At 37.9% G+C, this 18,608-nt stretch overlaps 2 protein-coding genes across 2 annotated transcripts; one reads left to right on the top strand and one right to left on the bottom strand.

The window, feature by feature from the left end:
* Nucleotides 1-912: 912 nt before the first annotated feature.
* LOC117307282 (proteasome subunit alpha type-5-like) lies at nt 913-6,745 on the bottom strand. Its single transcript, XM_033791996.1, has 9 exons — nt 6,651-6,745; nt 6,067-6,114; nt 5,406-5,472; nt 4,714-4,908; nt 3,838-3,945; nt 2,925-2,983; nt 2,294-2,396; nt 1,637-1,723; nt 913-1,343 (listed from the first exon to the last, which is right to left on the bottom strand). Exons 2-9 carry the CDS (start codon nt 6,093-6,095, stop codon nt 1,266-1,268), a joined length of 726 nt encoding a protein of 241 aa, XP_033647887.1. The 5' UTR covers nt 6,096-6,114; nt 6,651-6,745; the 3' UTR covers nt 913-1,265.
* A 487-nt stretch (nt 6,746-7,232) lies between these two features.
* On the top strand, nt 7,233-12,627 carry LOC117306892 (ras-related protein Rab-43-like). Its single transcript, XM_033791455.1, has 3 exons — nt 7,233-7,551; nt 10,838-11,021; nt 12,008-12,627. Exons 1-3 carry the CDS (start codon nt 7,354-7,356, stop codon nt 12,256-12,258), a joined length of 633 nt encoding a protein of 210 aa, XP_033647346.1. The 5' UTR covers nt 7,233-7,353; the 3' UTR covers nt 12,259-12,627.
* Nucleotides 12,628-18,608: the final 5,981 nt, after the last annotated feature.

Here is an 18,608-nt window from a genome sequence, read left to right on the forward strand (position 1 = left end):
AGTCCTGACCAGGCCTAGAATTACACAGAGTCTCTTGCCCCTGGTCTTGGGCCCCCTCTTCAGAAGCTTCCCATAGACATTAAGATTTTCAAATGGAAGTGCCCTTTGTCAAATGAAAATGGCCTCACCCTCTCAAAATTTCAATTTCAGTCCTGACTGACCATGGGAGAATGTACTTGCTGCTCAATAGTTAAATGAAAATGGACTCACATTTTGCAAGTTAAACTTGTACCATTCAGATACATTAACAACAGTGTAGAGTTAAAGGATCCTCAATATTTTTGAAACATACATAAACATGCCTTAAATCTTCAAGGCCTCCATACTTCTAGGGGTGTTCTTCATTCTGGTGAACAATGCATACTTTGACCAAGAAACACACCTGTTTAGACTTCATGTGAAAGTGAAGTGAGTTTCTATGATTGACAATGGGAAAACTGGGCATGCCAATTATTTGCATCAATCATGAAGGTGCATGTAGCTGACCATTGCATTTGCTTTTGGGTTCGGCTTACGTTGGCTGAAAAATGCTCTATTCCCCAGAGTGGAACCTTTGAACCCACACCCCAATGACTTGACCACCAGAACTCGAGTCTGATGCGCAAGACCGCTCCCATATGATAAGCTCTAAGCATATGATTTGGACTTGTAACTGTTTTCTGCTTTACACAATTTTATTGAGCTTTTAGCTAAAAGCAGCTCAAATACAAATGTATAGGCCCAGATCTTAACCTACAATGTCAAAATGAGAGTTTCACCTCAACACAACAACCAGCAAAGTCTCAAGGTGACCCAGTGATAATGGATGCACACAATGTAAGAATTCTTTTTCTTTCTAATACCACAGATTTACATAAAATGATGATAATAGTAGAGAACATCCCTTTAAATATTTCTGTCTGAAATGTCTTATTTCTTTGATGAGAAATAAATAAAACTAAATTCCCTTTTTTTAAATTTTTTTTTAAGACGTCATGCAAAATGTGTAATTGATTCTTCGCTATTTTTGCATGACCCAGATAGCTGATCGATCACTTATCAGTTGGTGCATATGGATTACGTAAAGTGCTTACTTTGCCAGAGTCTGGTTTGTTAGCAAAATCAACTCTGTAATGTTCCTCACAAAGTGGCAGTGGACTAGTAGATGGGGTGACTGTGTGGACCACTTATAGTTAACCACTTACAAACTTTTCTTTAAGGGGACATGGTTTGACATCAAATAATAACAAAAGAAGATTTAACTTTAACAAACAATCTGGACCTATCTACATCTCTGCAACAATGGCTTCAATCTCTTCCTTGGTGAACATGACAAAATAGTTCTCTCTCGTTATGTTGGCCATCTGTGAAAATATCAAAAAAAAAAAAGTCGATTGTTAAAAACAATAAATACAAGTTTTTAATTTTTAGCGGAGCATAAGAGTTTTGCATTTATAATGAAGACATTTTTGCATAATCTCAGACAACACAAACGGGGCACAAAACATTTCAAGTTTCTTGCTGGGTATTTTCTTTGAATGTACACGTATGTACATGTACATGTACAGCATGATTGTGATTTTCTGTTACAGTAAAAATGGTGTTAACCACACCCATTCTTTACTGTATATTATTGTCTCTCAATGTGTATCCTTACCTCTACATTAGTCGAGCTCAGTTTTTCTTCCATGACTTGCTTGAGTATGACAAGGGCCTCCTTGGAGGCTTCCTTCAGTGTCATGGACTGCAGAGCAAGAATAACAAGAACGCATGATTACTCTCGAACTGTGTCAATACAATCATTTCAATCAATTAAATATTTGTATTAGTCATGTTGAAAAAAGTACATGGAATCTTTTCCTGGTTTGACAAGTTTATTTAAAAACATATCAAACATACATTGTCCATTTGATTTATGATCTGCCCATACAAAGTCACAATTCTTTCATGGATGAGATGTGAAAACGTCTGGAAAAATTGTTTGCCTGGCCTCCCTCTTATTCTAAACCCAGAACCTTTCAGATGTTACAATTCAGGAGGTTTATGGTCTCTGTTCACTAGAAATAGAACTACAGGTTTATACAACATTAAAGGCTAGTCTCCCATTGGTAACTGCTTTACTCCCAAACAAATTTGAAGGTTCAAAGAGATTTTGAAAAAAACCTGAAATACTTTTGAGAAATCACATGCTTGTCTACATCAGGCCAGACAAACAAATATCATCACAGTCAAGACATTTGGGTGTTGAGGTACAAAATGCTGAAATACGCGGATGGATTTGGAAACATCTGTAAGGGACGTCGTGTTTCATTACCTTATGATAGACCTCTTGCAGTTGTGACTGCGCCCCTTCTGATCCTGACCCTATAGCCTTAGCCTCGTATTGGATGAAGGTTCCTGATGGATCCATGTGAAATCTACAGAAGGATCATACAGACAACAATATTCAGTACACAAGAAGCCAAATTGATTTTTTTTTCTCTTCTGGAGACGAGCAGAGAATACTGTTTGGAATGTTGAAACCAAACAATCTCTTTTCAGAGCCAACACTCCCTCAAAAGAGAATTATTACATGGTTGTATCCGCAAGTTTAATATTATTTAGAGCTTATTCCTCTATTCATAACAGAAGGGAAGGCATCCTCAAACTGTCTCTGTCCATCTGTAGGTGAATGTCTTGAGTTTCCAAGATCTCATTTCTAAGCTGGTGACCGAGCTTTTTCCTCTCATTTAAGGAACTCAACTGGTCTCACTGCTTTCAAAAAGGTTCTCAATAACCATCTATTCTCTTGCCGTATGTAATCCGAGTTTATCCAGTCTGCCCCCCCCCCCCAATCTTTCTGGCTTTTCTAATCATTTTCTTTTTCCAGAGCTTTGCATTCTCTGATTAAAGGTGCTCTGTTATTATTATTACACTAGCGTATAAAAATATAAGCATTTACTTACAATCTTGGCCCTTTCTCGTCACAACCAGCAAACAGCAAAGCAACACCAAATGGTCGACTCTGTTGGGAACAACCAAATACATATATTCAATACATACATTTCTCTCAGAGTACCAGCAACAAAGGGCAGGTTTGGTGACATTGGTGTCAGAAGACTTACATAGCCTTTTTTATAAAGGGAATTAACAGAAAACATTGCTTAACTAATTTTTTGACAATGCACAAATTTCTCTGCATACTAATAAATTTGTGATAACACATTTGTAACCATGTTATTGTTTTTTAGTGAGCAATCTTTATTTATACTTCACAACTTTTTGTGTCTAAGCATCTTTGGCCTGGGATAAGTCAAGTTTGCATAAATTGTGTGTAAATAAGATCAGTAGTATCTAAATCCCTTTCTGCCATAACTGAACTGCAGGGTTCATAAACAATGGTTTGCTGCCGACTCTGGGGGTATTCCAGTAGTTTTTTAATTTTGCTTGACCATAACGGGATCAAATCCTCTAAAATCCTATCCAGACAATTGTCCAACAAAGAAGGCCCAAATAACAAATTGGCATTCCTAAGAACTGGTTTAACAATCCTTGCAGTACCCACTGCTAAACTATAGAGTTTGAACTGCCTTTAGCTATCGGGTGACGTCAGTGGTCTAGTAATAAGTATCTGCTCTAGAATGGAAAAGGTCATGGATTCAATATATATTTATTCATGGATTCAAATATGCCTGTGGATTATTTGTTCACATAACTCGGGAAAGTAATGAGTTTTACAGCACTTTACACACATCTGTGTAAGGGTTAAACCAAATAGTATCCAAATTTAACATCAATTTATCTCAATTTGTTGGGATTGTTAGAAGATATAGGAGGATCTTTAGCCAAATGCACAGGAATTTAGAGTTAATGATTTACCATTGCTCCACTGTCAGCATCATCATCTCCAAACTGCATAGCTAGATTAGACACGGCTTGTGTTACTGCCTCCACAGACATCTTCTCGTTATAGGTAAACCAATGGCTCTGATAAATGGGGAGAAAAAAATAACAAACTTGAACGGCAAAGTATACACCTCTGATTTTTGTAACCGTTCAATTGTTTTAATCCTTTATAAATGTAGATAAATACAATCAAACGTAACATGTAAAAATCACGTTTTTTTGAGATATAATCCGGAGCAAATATAAGCGTGCAGTGATGTAAGCTTTCCATATCTGTGTTTTGATTGGTCAGGGGCTGCACTTTCAGTTGTCATGCAGCGTGCATTATGTTTGTATGTAATGTTGCTTGTAAACATGTATGTAGGATTTGACTGCAAATCTCCATGTTAAAATGAATGCGAAGTCAAAGGCGCTTTTGGAAGGGGATTGATGTAGGCTTAAATCAGATATCCGGTGTAATTAATTCAGGAGATGTTCCTTAAAGATGCTATGTCAGATTTTGGGTGATTTGACCCGAAAATTTTGATTTAAAATTCAATAGGTATTTTGATGGGGGTCGAGAAAGTTACAAGCTTTCATTTGAGCCATTGCTCGAAAAAGTCTGCCAATTATTAGTAGCAGTGAAATAAAGTGCTCAAAATTAGTTTTTGTCAGGATCCCGACAATATATCACGTGACCAATTCTTATGTGGTTTATAAGAAACAATTTAAATTTTTGACCATTAAAAGTAAAAGTTAAACTTTTTTTCGTTAGAGCGGGTGATACTCTTTGAAATACCATTCACTCGAAAAAGTATATTCTTTAATGTTTGGGGCAAAAAATCCTAGCATTTAAGGCTTATCTATTACCTGTGCTTCTACTCTGGCCCTGTCGATCATCGTCCTGGAATCTGCGATCAGTCCGCTCATAGCACACCCAATGTGACTGTCTACTTCAACGATCTTCTCAATGCTAGACACCTCCATGAGGGGGGATGTAACTCGCTTCTCCACAGCCAGGACGCAGCCTTCGGATGTCTGAATACCAATTGCTGTAGAGCCCAGCTGTATAAGGAAACATAATTTTCGGAATTAACAATTATTTTGATTGCAGTTTCCATTGTGCTTTATTTGCATTTTCTCCAATCTGTGTTTCTAAACTATTGTACACTGTTTTGACTATTAATAGTTTAATGGTAAGTAGGATTGGAAACTTTGCTTGGTGAAGATACAATCAAGTAAGGTTTGCAGAGACACCATGTTATAAATCTAGTTATGAGCTGTGTTGGTTCGGAGAAGAACCAGTGAGTGGTTTAAAAACTCCACGTTTCAATCAGTATGCTCCGATCAACTTCAGTATAATGGTAACACTTTAAAAAATGGTTTTGTTCATATGAAAGTGGAGGGTTCACCATGCACAATCTGTTCAGGTTGAATGGTTCTGGAAAGTTATTAAACTCGCTGGACAATGTAATACAGAGTCATTTGGCAACCGGGCGACTGCTAATTTCGAACCTAGTACAGAGTCAGGAGGGTAAAAGAATGGAGAGGACGTTTCATACCTTGATAGCTTCAATGGCATACTCGACTTGAAACAGTCTTCCCTCTGGTGAAAATGTGTTCACACCCCTACAATAAAAAAAAACATTCAAATAAATAATAGCCATGGTTCAGCAAAATTTCATGAATAAGCCTTTTTTAGATATGGCGGACACAATGCTACAACACTGGTTTGGGTAATTTTGTGGGTATACACCCAAACCAAGTACACGCCTATCACGTCTGCCATACCTCAAAATAGCTTATGAGCATGTTCTTATGTCAAAGTTGCTGGTCTCAAATGGTATCAATATTTAGTCTTACCCATTGCATGAAAACAGACGAGTATCCAACAAGACAGAGAATTTCATCAATTGACTATGTAATTCTTTCACATACGATTTTAAACGAATAGCATGCTGTGTTCAAAGTTGTTGTTTGTGCAAAAGGTATTGTTGAATGGAATTTTTTAATGAGGTTGGAATTAATTTAACATGTTTAATAACTAAACACATTGTTGCAGGGGACAAGCTGAACATGCTGAAGTAAGGTGGCTCAGAGAGCAGTGACAGAAAGTAGAAATGAAACCCCACGCCGTCCCGACGGCGGGAGGAGGGTTACTTTATCGCAACTAACGCCGTCCGTACACAACACCAAACATGCTAAAGCAGTTCACCACTTTACCTGTCATATTCCGATCTTGTCTGAAACATGGTGTTTTTATTTCTGTATCTGAAAGGATAACAAAGAAACAAGTGGTAACATCAAAATATGTTTCTAAAATTACACTAAGTGCCATGATAGACGATGTACTAAATAATCTTGTAAAGTTCTAACATAACATGGACCCTGGAGATTCCTACCCCGCCCCCCCCCCCCATGGTTTTCACCATGGAGGCCTCAATGTTTTAACTAAACCCCAACGAAGCTGCAATCTCTCAGCTGCAAAAGGTATCAACAAAATGTAAACAAAACAAGGTTTTACATCAGCTTTGTAATTGAATGTAATGTAAATATAAAACCATTTAACTGCGTACCATGAGAGAAACAAATTAAATTTCAATTAAAAAATAAATGTTTGACCATTCACCAATGCATTGCAAATGCAATGCAATGCAAGTCAATGCAATTTTGTCCGGAGACTGGACCATTTATTTTTGACAAGTTTTTTGTAAACAAAAACAAATTCAAAATCCTTCAAAACCTGTGTTTAGTACAAAAGCGGTATATGAACACCGAAATTACTTAAATTATCATTTGATACTTACCACAAACTCTTATTATTATCTCTGTCCTTTTTGCAATGCAAAATGCCATGCACAGAAAGCCTTCAAATTTTGCGAACACACGCCGGAAGTTAATATTTGACCCCATTCACCTTTGACACAGAAGGGTGATACAAACTATTTAATACTATTGTGTTTATTCTTTGCTTTATTAAGTTAATTCCTTCTTGTTTAACCACATAAATTTATTTATTTATTAAATTTGATCCTTAATGCGACTTTTCGCTTGTATTTTTCTTTAAAATTGCTGACAGTTACTGTTAAAAACCTCAGTTCTCAGGTCGACTTTTTTTAATCGCCGCAGCAGCGACTTCAGCAAGTTTAGCCTTTCTGACTCCCTTTTCCGGTTTATAACTTAACGTGGTATCCGGCTCATTGCAAGGATTAAACAATGCATAATCTGTCAACCAGCCAATTATAAAAAAGTTGTATTCCTAGGTACGTGTGGGCCGTTGCAAAATTGTATACATGTAGATTCTGCTGTGATAGGGTTAAATATAAAACAGAAATGAACAAAAACGATGACGAGCACGATGATGATGTCATCAACTCCATCTACAAAAACGTGAACTGCTTGGCTGCTGTGCTGTGTCGCTCATCATAAACCTGCCGATTTTCACTGATTCATCAAAAAATGTTTAACTGAGAGTAATTTTATCTTTTGCACAAACTGAAGCAGGGAAGGATGTCGTATCCATACCATATGGAGTCTGATGACTCTTTTGATTATCTGTTTAAAATTGTGTTAATCGGCGATGCCGGAGTAGGTAAAACTTGTGTTGTGCAGCGATTTAAATCTGGAACTTTTCTGGAGAAACAACATAGCACAATCGGAGTGGATTTCACAATGAAATCACTAATCGTTGACGGCAAGAAAGTTAAGGTAGGTGAACCGATAAGATGTCATTATCAGCATGTGAATCATCATCGATAATCAAGTCTGAGTTTTACTTTGTTCTTGCATTCGAAGCATTAGTAGGGAACTCCTTTCTTAAATTCTTTGTTATTTTTGCTTGTGTGTATTTATTACAAATTTAAGGTTTGTTTATAAAAAAATATATTAATTATTTATGAATTATAAATTAAACCCACAACTAACTACCTTCCTATGCTACATACAGACAGAGAGAAAGACACTGGTACTGTATTAACCTACAGGGACATTGACTATACTTTGCATTTATTCATACCATATTTTTTATTGCCATTAATCATTATATAGAATAAGCCAGCAACCAGCAAAAGGACATTAATTTATGTTTAGTTTGGGTCCTTTTGTTTGCTGGTTGCTGGCTAACTCTATTTTCGGAAAAATTTCCGGATAACTTTCCGTATGGATCACCACTTGTTCACTCATTTTTACAAAAAGGGATATATCATTGAGGTAAATTAGATACTATATTATTTCATATCGAATGAAAAAGTGGTGGCGCCATACGGAAACTTTTCCAAATTTCCATATATATCCTGCCACCATGTTTTCAATCATTTGTAGTTTTAACATAACAAAGGGGATATCTCAATTGTGTAAAAAACTAATTTAGTACTAATTTATTCCATTTCAAATGAACAAGTACTGGTGGCAGGATAAAAACATTATTTGCTTTTTTTTTAAGTAAGAAAATAGGGAAAAATGTCTGTATCCTGCCACAAGAAACAGAAAATTCACAAATAAAGGATAAACTACTACTGTTATTTGCTTGTATAATCGTATCAATATTTAATTTTGATAGGGTTGTAGGGTCAACAGCAGGTGGGAGTGCTTCATGCTATATTTGCCGCGATTTCATGTTTTTATACATGGATGAAATAAAAGGTAGGCTGCAATTGGTTATCATGTACCAGCATTGCACGCAGCCTACTACCATTCACTGATGGCTCGGAAGCAGCCATTTTGTTACCGAAATTTAAGGATTCTGAATGACAAGGAAAATGGTACATGTACGCAGCCATTTTTTTTTTTTTTTTTTTGTGGAGTGAATTCACTGAGACCCACATCACATGCCGAGCTCACTGTGAAACCAAGAACACTAGTGACAAAATAGAGCTTACATTGGGCGAGATCTGATTTAAAAAAATAAACTGCATACTTGTAAACGTGAAGGGCAAAGAGTTTTGAACAGGATGTTGTACTTTAATAAATGGCTTAAATGAGGTTCATGGAGATTATAGCAGAATGAACCTAAGTTTGAGACACATGGGATTGTAAGCACCAAAGGCTGGCAACGACTGACGAGGCCCCATCAGCTTGGATACATCTAATGCCTCAGTAATGCATCGATCGAGCCTGAACATAGTGAACATGGTTTAGTTCTATTTCAGGACCTACATTGTATTTATTCTGACAATAACTGCTCCGAGTAAACTATGAATAAAGCTCCATGTTTACATTTCTGACAATCTTGCTTTATGTAAGACAGATGGGCCTAAAGGTAACAGGGCGCTTGGCTCCTCTTCTGATAGTGATGTCACCTGGCTGATTGTTCTGCGCTTCAAACTTCCATAGAAAGGCTGGGGATAGTTCATTCTTTGTTGTTGCCCCTAAATATTGGAACAAGCTGCCGTGTGCTATCAGTGAAGCTGCGTGACAAACCTCACCTGTTTCCCAGCTTATTGATTTTGTTTGTTTTTAATGCATTATTCTTCATTTCTTTGTATTGAATTATGTTGTTGATTATGTGCAATGGGGTGAGGTGTGGTGTTCTTTGTAGAGCGCCATATCATTGCTTTGTACTATTATTATTTTATTCATTTAGTTATTAACAGATTACTAGGCTTAGTATTAAGCCTGTAATATACAAAATGAAAACTATGCTCTTGTGGTTGATGATGTTCTAAAGTGATAAGTATATTATGTGATAATCTTAAAATATAAGGCAGTAGAAAGTAACTCCTGTGTGCTTGGTTTATGAAAGAGCAAGGGCACCCACAGGCATGTTCTCCTAGTGTAAATGGCACCCTCTACAAAAATTATAAAATTTCTACTGGGCCAGAGCATTTCTAGACTGGGCCCCTGTCTTTATCCGCTAGGATAAAGACATGTACCAGCTATTCAGATCCAGTGATTCCATTGGGTATAATGATACCATTGGATAAATGCAGTGACTGCAAGCTACCGTAGCTGGGTTTGTTTTGATTGGTCTGACTCACCTCGGTTGGCCAATCAAAACACAGATATGGAAAGCTTACTTTCGGTCGTCCGCACGTGTGTGTCCACGTGTGTGGTAGTATGCATACAGTACATGCATGGTGGATATGGTACATGTACTTGCTTGGTAATGTTGGCGTAGAATTTGTGTGTATCTCTATGAGAGGTCAAAGGTCAAACCACACGCCGTTTTTTTGCCGGTCTCTGGCGTTATTCACAAGCCTCGAAGAATGACGTCAGACGTTGAGGCTAGAGCATTTCAAGTGCACCAAGGCAATGCCATGGAGGTAATCACCTTCGTTGCCTCCATGAGGGTACGCCCGGTCAGTCCTGTAACTCAAATACATGTAGATCATTTACTGACAGCCACATAAATCATGTTAAAAATTCAACCTTGATTCAGTTATCATCAGATAGTCTTCAGACCATAGTGCTGTAGAATTATTTGAACAAGATGAAATACAAGTATTAGAGTAATAGTATGACAGTTGTTGACAAATAGTCTGGAAAGGCAGTAATCAGAAGAATAGGCCTAGTAGAATTATTAAACAAATGCTTTAGAAATAAATACATATTGATTGATGTTCATTTTACAAAGCTTTCAGCAACTCTATAAAACAACCTTGTTGTCACTAGTGAGTGTCACAATCTTGCCTTTCTATAGAGTGGTATTCGGTTGCACTACCACTGGGAAAGAGGTTGTACTCAAGGGCAGGAAATATGGAGGTTTATGGCACAAAGAACTAACTGTATAATGTGTGTAGGCCTAGGTACATTCACCACCTTATTACAGGATTTCATAAGTTTATGTGATGCGTTTTGGCAATAGTAATCAATAGTAGTATTTCACCAATAACTGTTTCAGTTGAAATGGCCAATGGTTAATCACTGGTCAATGACTGAAACATTTATTACTTACGACCACCAAAACACACCACACGTCATTCAAAACCACCCAGTGGATAATATTGAAAATAATTCTGTGTATAATTTGGATTTGCTACCTTCTATCTTTTCATAGCTTCAAGTTTGGGACACAGCTGGTCAGGAGCGTTTCCGAACTATCACCCAAAGCTATTACCGGAGTGCAAATGGTGTCATCATCGCGTACGACATCACAAAGAAGGAAACGTTCAATAATGTACCACGGTGGATTGAAGATGTGCAGAAGTATGCTGGAAATGCAGTAGCACAAGTTTTAATAGGTAACTTATTTTTTGTGCATGGGTAAGACCAATGCCTTGGTTAGTCTTCGGTCCACTTTTGACATCACTCGCTTGAATGTTCCCCGAGCAAACAACGTTGTAGTTCAAAAGGCTTTCAGTGTAGCTGGGCCAATTATTTGGAATAATCTTCATACTCTCATTAGGGATTTTGTTAGCGTATTTCATCTTGCTTCCATGTGCACTATGATCGTGATTTATGAGCGCCTTATCAATTTTAATTGTTAATTTGCAAAAGAGAACACTAACCAGACGCCTGCAGGGTTTACCCCATGCACAAGCTGGCGAATTGGGTTGATACATGCTAATTGTAGGGTGACATGTGCAAATTAAGGCCAAAGCGCCACTAATTATTAAATAAATTTGATTGTACAAACTTGACTACACAAACTAACTCTCAAAGAACAATAATAAGTTTTTATACAAGGGTTTATGTCCAAGGGCGTCTGCCATGTTGTTTAACTTTGGTATCAATTTTTAGAGGATCTTGTAAGAGTTAACAACCAAGCCAGAAAAACCGGAGCAGACCCCCTTGAATGATACAATTACATGCATCCTACAACACATTTGGTCATGCAGCTTAACCTCACATCCGAAGGATGAAGCAATAATGGTTTTAGTGTATAGCCCGTAGGCACATGTGTCAAGACTGGGACTCAAAGGCCCACTCTGCTGATCTGACACACCAGAGACTGAATCCCCTGCACCAGACTACTAAAATGTCAACTTTATGACACAATATTAACTATTTTGGGTTTTTCTGTGTTAGCATTGTATACTCAATACTTTCCGGAGCTATGTGACCAAAAATCACAGGCATATTACTCAGGTAGGATTTGAACCCACGACCTTTGCAATTCCGGAGTAGTGACAGAAATTTTAAATAACCTGGAAGCTTTTCACAAAACACAAAACTTTATATTTTTGGGGTTGTAACTCAAATATTTCTTATCAACCCTTTTTTCCAGGGAACAAGAAGGATCTGGAGGAGTTGAGACAGGTGGATTTTTCGGACGCCCAGGCCATCGCACAACACCACAGTATGATCCAGTGTTTGGAAACATCAGCAAAAGACTCCACCAATGTGGAACAAACATTCGCCCTGCTGGCGCGGGAACTCAAATCTCGGCACGCTGGGGGACCAGCACTAGAAGGCGGAGACAGTTTAAAACTGAACTACAATGCCAAAAGGGTCGATGGATGGAACTGTTGTGGTTGATGGTTGGACGACATGATCACCTTTGTTGGTCCCATTGTGTTTATAAATTAATACTGTGAATAATATGTATTAAGGAAATGCTGCCTCAGATGATACTGTAGCAGTTACGCTGTGTTGAATGGTGGATAGAGTAGACTCCTGCTACATACATGTACGCCTTCAGTGGCCATCTTTGTCTGATACCCTGTGTGATACACACAATGTAGTTCAAATTCTCATCTCATAAAAAGGGACCAGACTATTCCTTTTGCAGTCTCGGTTTAAAGGGTTTGTGTACTTTTTGTAACACAGAACACAACGGCCACAGATTAACACTTACACCGTTTGAAGATAATGATAGTAGAAAGCGTACCTTAAAATATTAGTTGCTGAGTTGCTGTAGTTTTTGAGAAATGAGAAAAAACAATGTCATGAAAATACATTTTTACATGCTAAAATGAGAAAATTATTTTCATGACATTGTTTTACTCATTTCTCAAAAACTACAGCACCTCAGCAAGTAATATTTGTACGGAAGCTTTCTACTATCATTATCTTCAAACTGTGTAAGTTTAGTGTAAATCTGTGGACATTGTGTTTATTGTCCTACAAAAAGTACATAGACCCTTTAAGTGAGGCTGTGTTTGAATCGACAGCTTTGGCAGTCACTACGATAGGATTGCTGAAAGGCCCCCTTCTTAGATGTTGTCACTTCTGCCAACGGCTCTAGCCAGCCCTGTAATTGCTTGATTCAGAGTGGGCAAGAAAAACAAAATGGCTTCACCTTTTGTATCATGTAACTTTGTTGACCATTAGATGTGTATATTGAGTAATGCTGACAGCTTTTTTGTGTGTCAGTGGCACAGGGTCAAGACACCGTTGCTGTTTGATGCACAAACTGCCCTATATAGGCAGACTGCTAAACGTCCACGTAGTGAATTTTAGTGATATGTATTTTTTGTTACACCTCTACAGTAGATGTAATGTGTCCCAGTTGAATTCATCAATTTGAGGGGAATTGTTGAACATTGGTTTGGTGAAATGTTGGGTTATTTTGGGGATAAAAACCTTTGAGAGGATCGGTATAATTACAGTTGGGTGCTTTAGTTTATAAACAAAATATAGCTATTTTTTGTTTTAGCTGTCAATTTTTTGAAGTGAGTATAAAGTTGCCCAAACTAAAACTTTGTATTTACTGTTGACAAACATTAAGACTAACTTTTTTGGGGGGTTCAGAACAAGTTCCCTTTTTTCTGCCTCAATAGTAGTCTAAAATAAACATTACCCTGGTGCTTCCTTGAGGTTCCCTCTATCCTCTATCCATTAAAGACCAGAAGAGCTCAGGGCTGTAGGGTAGGCCCAAATAACAAATCCTTGGCATTTCGTTAGGCATTCCAATCTTATGCAAGTCCAAAACATGATGGTGTGACCATTGAGGTTGTGACCTCCATGGTGTGACCTTGCTCTATGGTGTGACTGTGAAGTGACATAGGATAGGAGGATATTGGACAGAGTTTGCATTAGTTTTAGTCATTGACTATCCAGCAGGACGGTCCATTTAGCTTGTCATTCCACAGGTCCTGGCCTGGAATTACATGTATCGCATGGCCTCTGTTTCTCTTGGTTTTGGTGATGGTGCCCCTTCAAAAGTCGCCCATATACGATGAGACTCCAGGCCTGCTTGTCCCCTAGATTTTTTACTTGTCCATACTTAAAGGCAGTGGACACTATTGGTAATTACTCAAAATAATTATTAGCATAAAACCTTTCTTGGTGACGAGTAATGGGGAGAGGTTGATTGTATAAAACATTGTGAGAAACGGCTCACTCTGAAGTGCCATAGTTTCTGAGAAAGGAGTAATTTTCCACGAATTTGATTTCAAGACCTCAAGTTTAGAACGTGAGGTCTCGAAATCAACCATCTAAACGCACGCAACTTCGTGTGACAAGGGTGTTTTTTCTTTCATTATTATCTCGCAACTTCGACGATCGATTGAGCTCAAATTTTCTCAGGTTTCTTATTTTATGCATATGTTGAGATACACCAACTGTGAAGGCTAGTCTTTGACAATTACCAATAGTGTCCACTGCCTTTAATATTAAATTGGATGCTACGAGTGGACCACTTCGAGTGTATCTGGACTGGTCCTCGGGTGATTTAACCAGCATTTGGCCAGCGGACCACTGCTAGGGAGAACGCAGTTGGGCCAATGGAGTAAAAGTTTTGGATGTAGTTGGCACATGGTTGACTTAAACCAGGTTCTTGTAAAAGAAGATTTCTGGTCCAGTAAAGGTTTTTGGGCTACAGACATGTACAAGTCCTGTGGTCTAGTGGATGTTTCCACCAAATTCAAGCCGTGTTAAGATCAGGCCTGTAATTATATGGAGGTCATGGCCTTTGTTGCCCCTGGTCTTGGCCTTGGTCCCCCCCCCCCCCCCCCCCCCCCCGTCAAAGTTTCCCAATGGAAGTGTCTTTTGCAGAATGAAAATGGCCTTGCCCTCTCAAGGATTAAATTCCAGGCCTGATATGTACGTGTATGTACTTTTAATACCTGAAGTGAGGATGAAGCTATGTTTGGATGTAAACTGCCACAGCATAATGGTTTTCAGTTGTGATGCAACGAAATTGCTTCACTTTCATCATCTTTGAAGTTTAGGACTACTACACACTAAATGTTGGTTATTCATTCAAAACCCTTCATATACAGATGTAATGCACAGTCGTACACAACAGCACTCTATGATTAGGATTACACTAACGACGTTACATGTTTACCAAAGAGAATACAAGATCAAAAAATAAGATGCTTTTTAGTGTACATACCCTATTTATAATATTTTGAAATGTGTTCAAATGCCATTTGTACATTTGTATACGTTTTCCAGCAATTATTTTTGCAATTAATGGTTGTGTGTGGCATCTACAATGCTGACTGAACCTCAATTAGTCATGGGGTTAGGTTTATTTTGTTTAGTCAATGAGCAATAGTTGCGGGAATTGTCATCATGGTTTGAATTAATGCAATCATTGTCACATATTGAACAATTCAAAGGCAAGTGTTTATTAATTTATAGGTCATTCTGTAGTTTTCCTCCCTTCATAGATGACTACCACTACGATGTACAACGTACGAACAATGAAGCTCTTAGGCATTTAGCTCTTACCAAGGCCAAATTAATGAATTGCCAAAGTGTCTTTTATTCCACACGCTCGTTGGAAACATCCAATTTTTTTTTTTTTTTTCATAATAATGCTTTGACAAGAGGGATATGCCAGGGCAATACATCAGCAGAGCTTCTAATGAAAACGATGAATCAAAAACACTCTAGGGCCACATTTCATGGCTCTGCTTACCCTAAGCAAAGAATCTGCGCTTACGGACGCAGGGAATTCTGCGCTTATGTTAAGCATATTTCAGGGTTAGCAGTGATTTTTGTTTGTGCACGTGCGAAGTTCACGTAATTCCTTATTGGAATGTACAGACCGATTTGTTGTTGATATCCAATTAGGGCATGTTTCAAATTTCTGCTCCTAAAGAGTATCATATAAGACATTTGACACAATTTAACGTGCGGTATAGAGACTTGAAATATTTTCCCACCATTATAAGGGCTCCTGAGCTGTGTGTTAAGAGAGTTGCGACAACATGCGATTTAATACTGTTAAAAGCCATTTTGGGTATAACAAAAAATGCATTGGTGCACACTGGGTGCTAGTTCAGACTGCCCACTGGGATGGGTTGTTCTGCATTTAGACAGCAATCACTGGACGAAAGAAAACGGGTATCTCCATGTCACAAATCTCTCATCCAGCTCTGAAAGACTCAATCTACTTTCTTTTGAAAAAGAGTCAAATACCCAAACTGAGTTTGCTTGGAACCCTTTTTACAGTTTTGGAAAGTGTGTGATTGCCTTTATGAGTGCAGAATCAAGGAAATTATTGCGTCTAATTGATGTGAAGTCACAGCCACCGTATTCATAGTCTTCCGTTTAATGTTCAAACCTTAGTGTAAATTGTAAACACATCATGTGGTTTGTGTCACTGGTTTGTACAACAAAAAAACATGATCATATCTCAATAAGTGGATGTTGTGGTCATGTGTTAAATATGTCATGAGTAAAATTTATTTGATCATAAAGGGGGAAAAAAAGAAAATCTCAATTCATCAGTTTGTTTCGGTAAATTTTTATTGAGTCCACTAAAGTCCACGCTGCTTCATTGATTATAATCAGATTTTGTCTGTACACTTTTAAGTGTATCTCGTACCTGTTCCTGGTCATGCTGGCTTAGTAATGTTTTAATGCACATATTATATTATTTAAAATTTGAAATTACGGGTTGTCCAAGGTTTGTTAAGAAATGAGAATAATATTCAAAAATTATAATTCAAGGCCTGTTACAGAAGTCATGAGTGTGGAGTGTGTGCGCCATTGGTCATCTCACAAAATTTTTGTGTACAATGTCATGTTGGAAATGCTAAGCTGTTGAATTTATGTAGGACCATAATGCCTAACATTTCTGTGCTTGCTTGTTTGTGCTTGTCGGCTTCATGGAATTTAGCATGCTCTGGGTTGTAATTCTGCAGCCACGTAAATGTACCATCCAAGAATCTCTCTAACGGGAGACTTTCGGGACGCTTGGTGGCAGCAGACTTACCAGGTAAAATTCATTGTTCTTGGTAATGTGCGCATTCTCAGAACTACGTAAACAATAGACATTTACCTGGTAAGTCTGCTGCCACCTAGCGTTCCAAAGTCTCCTATTTTATTGCGGTTCTAAGCCAGGCACTGATTTGTGCACAGCGCAAGACACTTTGGCGTTGACCGATTAAGGATTCCTAATTCATCAGGACAACTTGCCATTATAAACACTTTATAAAAGTTGTCGTGTCCCGGTAGTTTTCATGCAAACAAGAAGTCAAAACCCTAGCCTGTACAGTGCTAGAATAAATTGTCAAATAATTTTTTCGCTTAATGAGTTGTATATTCCTATGAGAACCATTTACTATTATTTCCAACATTGTGGCGTCATGCATGGAGGGTCTAGCTATAAACTGAGTCAAGTGTCGGTATGGGACCATTTTGTATAAGCCAAAAGTTATAGAAACATTGCATTGTTTACCAGCCAAGAACAATTCCTATAATGTTTTCTTGTGTATTGCAATTTGTGTAAAGACGTAAATCACTTTTGGAAGTGCTTTCTCTGGAAATTATTTTTATGTATTAAAAAAAGGAACTAAAAATAAAAAAATGTTTAACAAAAATTATATCAATATCTGTTCACGATTGTTGCTTCTTGAAAGTCATAAACCGGACTATAATACTTCACCGAGGCAACAAAGGCGATTGCCTACATGCCCCTGATCATTGCCTTGGTGCCCTTAAAATGTTCCAGTAAATACTTACAATTTCCTCATAGGGTGCCCCTGGTTCTTGCTCTATGCCTTAACCAAAGAGAAAATGCCTTGGTGCCCTTGCCCTTTCAAAAATGAAGCATAGGCTACAGGCCTGCATAAAGGCTTTCAAATCTAGCCATTTATAGGACATCGGTTGTTTGGTGATTTGTAATTATTGAACTTAGAGGGCCAGGGCATGTAAAGCGCATTATTGAACTTAAAGGGCATACCAGCAGCGACTTCTTAATTAATATGACAGACATCTGAGTTGACTTTGCATCATTGGCAACACAACACTTGTATTTGACAGAATAAATTCATTCCCATACTCCAGTTTTCATTAAACACACTATAAATATCTAACCATGGAGGAAGAAAACCATAGCCAACCTGTATAAAATACAAGTATGAACATCATATTAAGTGGTCCTGTTTTTGTAGTGTTTTGGTGTTGGGGGGGGGGGGGGGGGGGAGGGGGAAGTTCCCTGGGAATTAAACATGTTAGTCTTTAGGCTTTATTGCTTGTTTGTCACCATGGTCCAGTTAGACCGAATGACTTCCAATCACAAGGTTGTAGGTTCAATTCTTAAAATCTAACTGCTGATTTCACAATGACTAAACTAAGTATTGTCGTCTAGCCACTGAATCACAATTTCTTGATTTGTGCAATTCACAATCGCAGACATTACACAAATGTTTGTATGAGAGAGATAGGTTGTTGCCAGCTTGGTGTTTGCTTAGTTCCCTTTACTGGAAGATAATCTAATTGAACAAACAAGCCTCTTCCCAGAAATGCTTGATATTGTTGACCCACCTTTTTTCTGGGCTACTTTTCAGTCTGCTAAATTTCAAATTTTAGGGTATCAGTCGCTACCCATTATTTTAACATGTCCAAAATAAGGAAGCACTTTTAGACCCCCTTCATGTGTATAAAGGGCTATAAAAAAAAAAGAAGACTGTAACTGTTATTATATC

The sequence above is a fragment of the Asterias rubens genome, chromosome 2, assembly GCF_902459465.1.
Source record: "Asterias rubens chromosome 2, eAstRub1.3, whole genome shotgun sequence".
Taxonomy (NCBI): Eukaryota; Metazoa; Echinodermata; class Asteroidea; order Forcipulatida; family Asteriidae; genus Asterias; species Asterias rubens.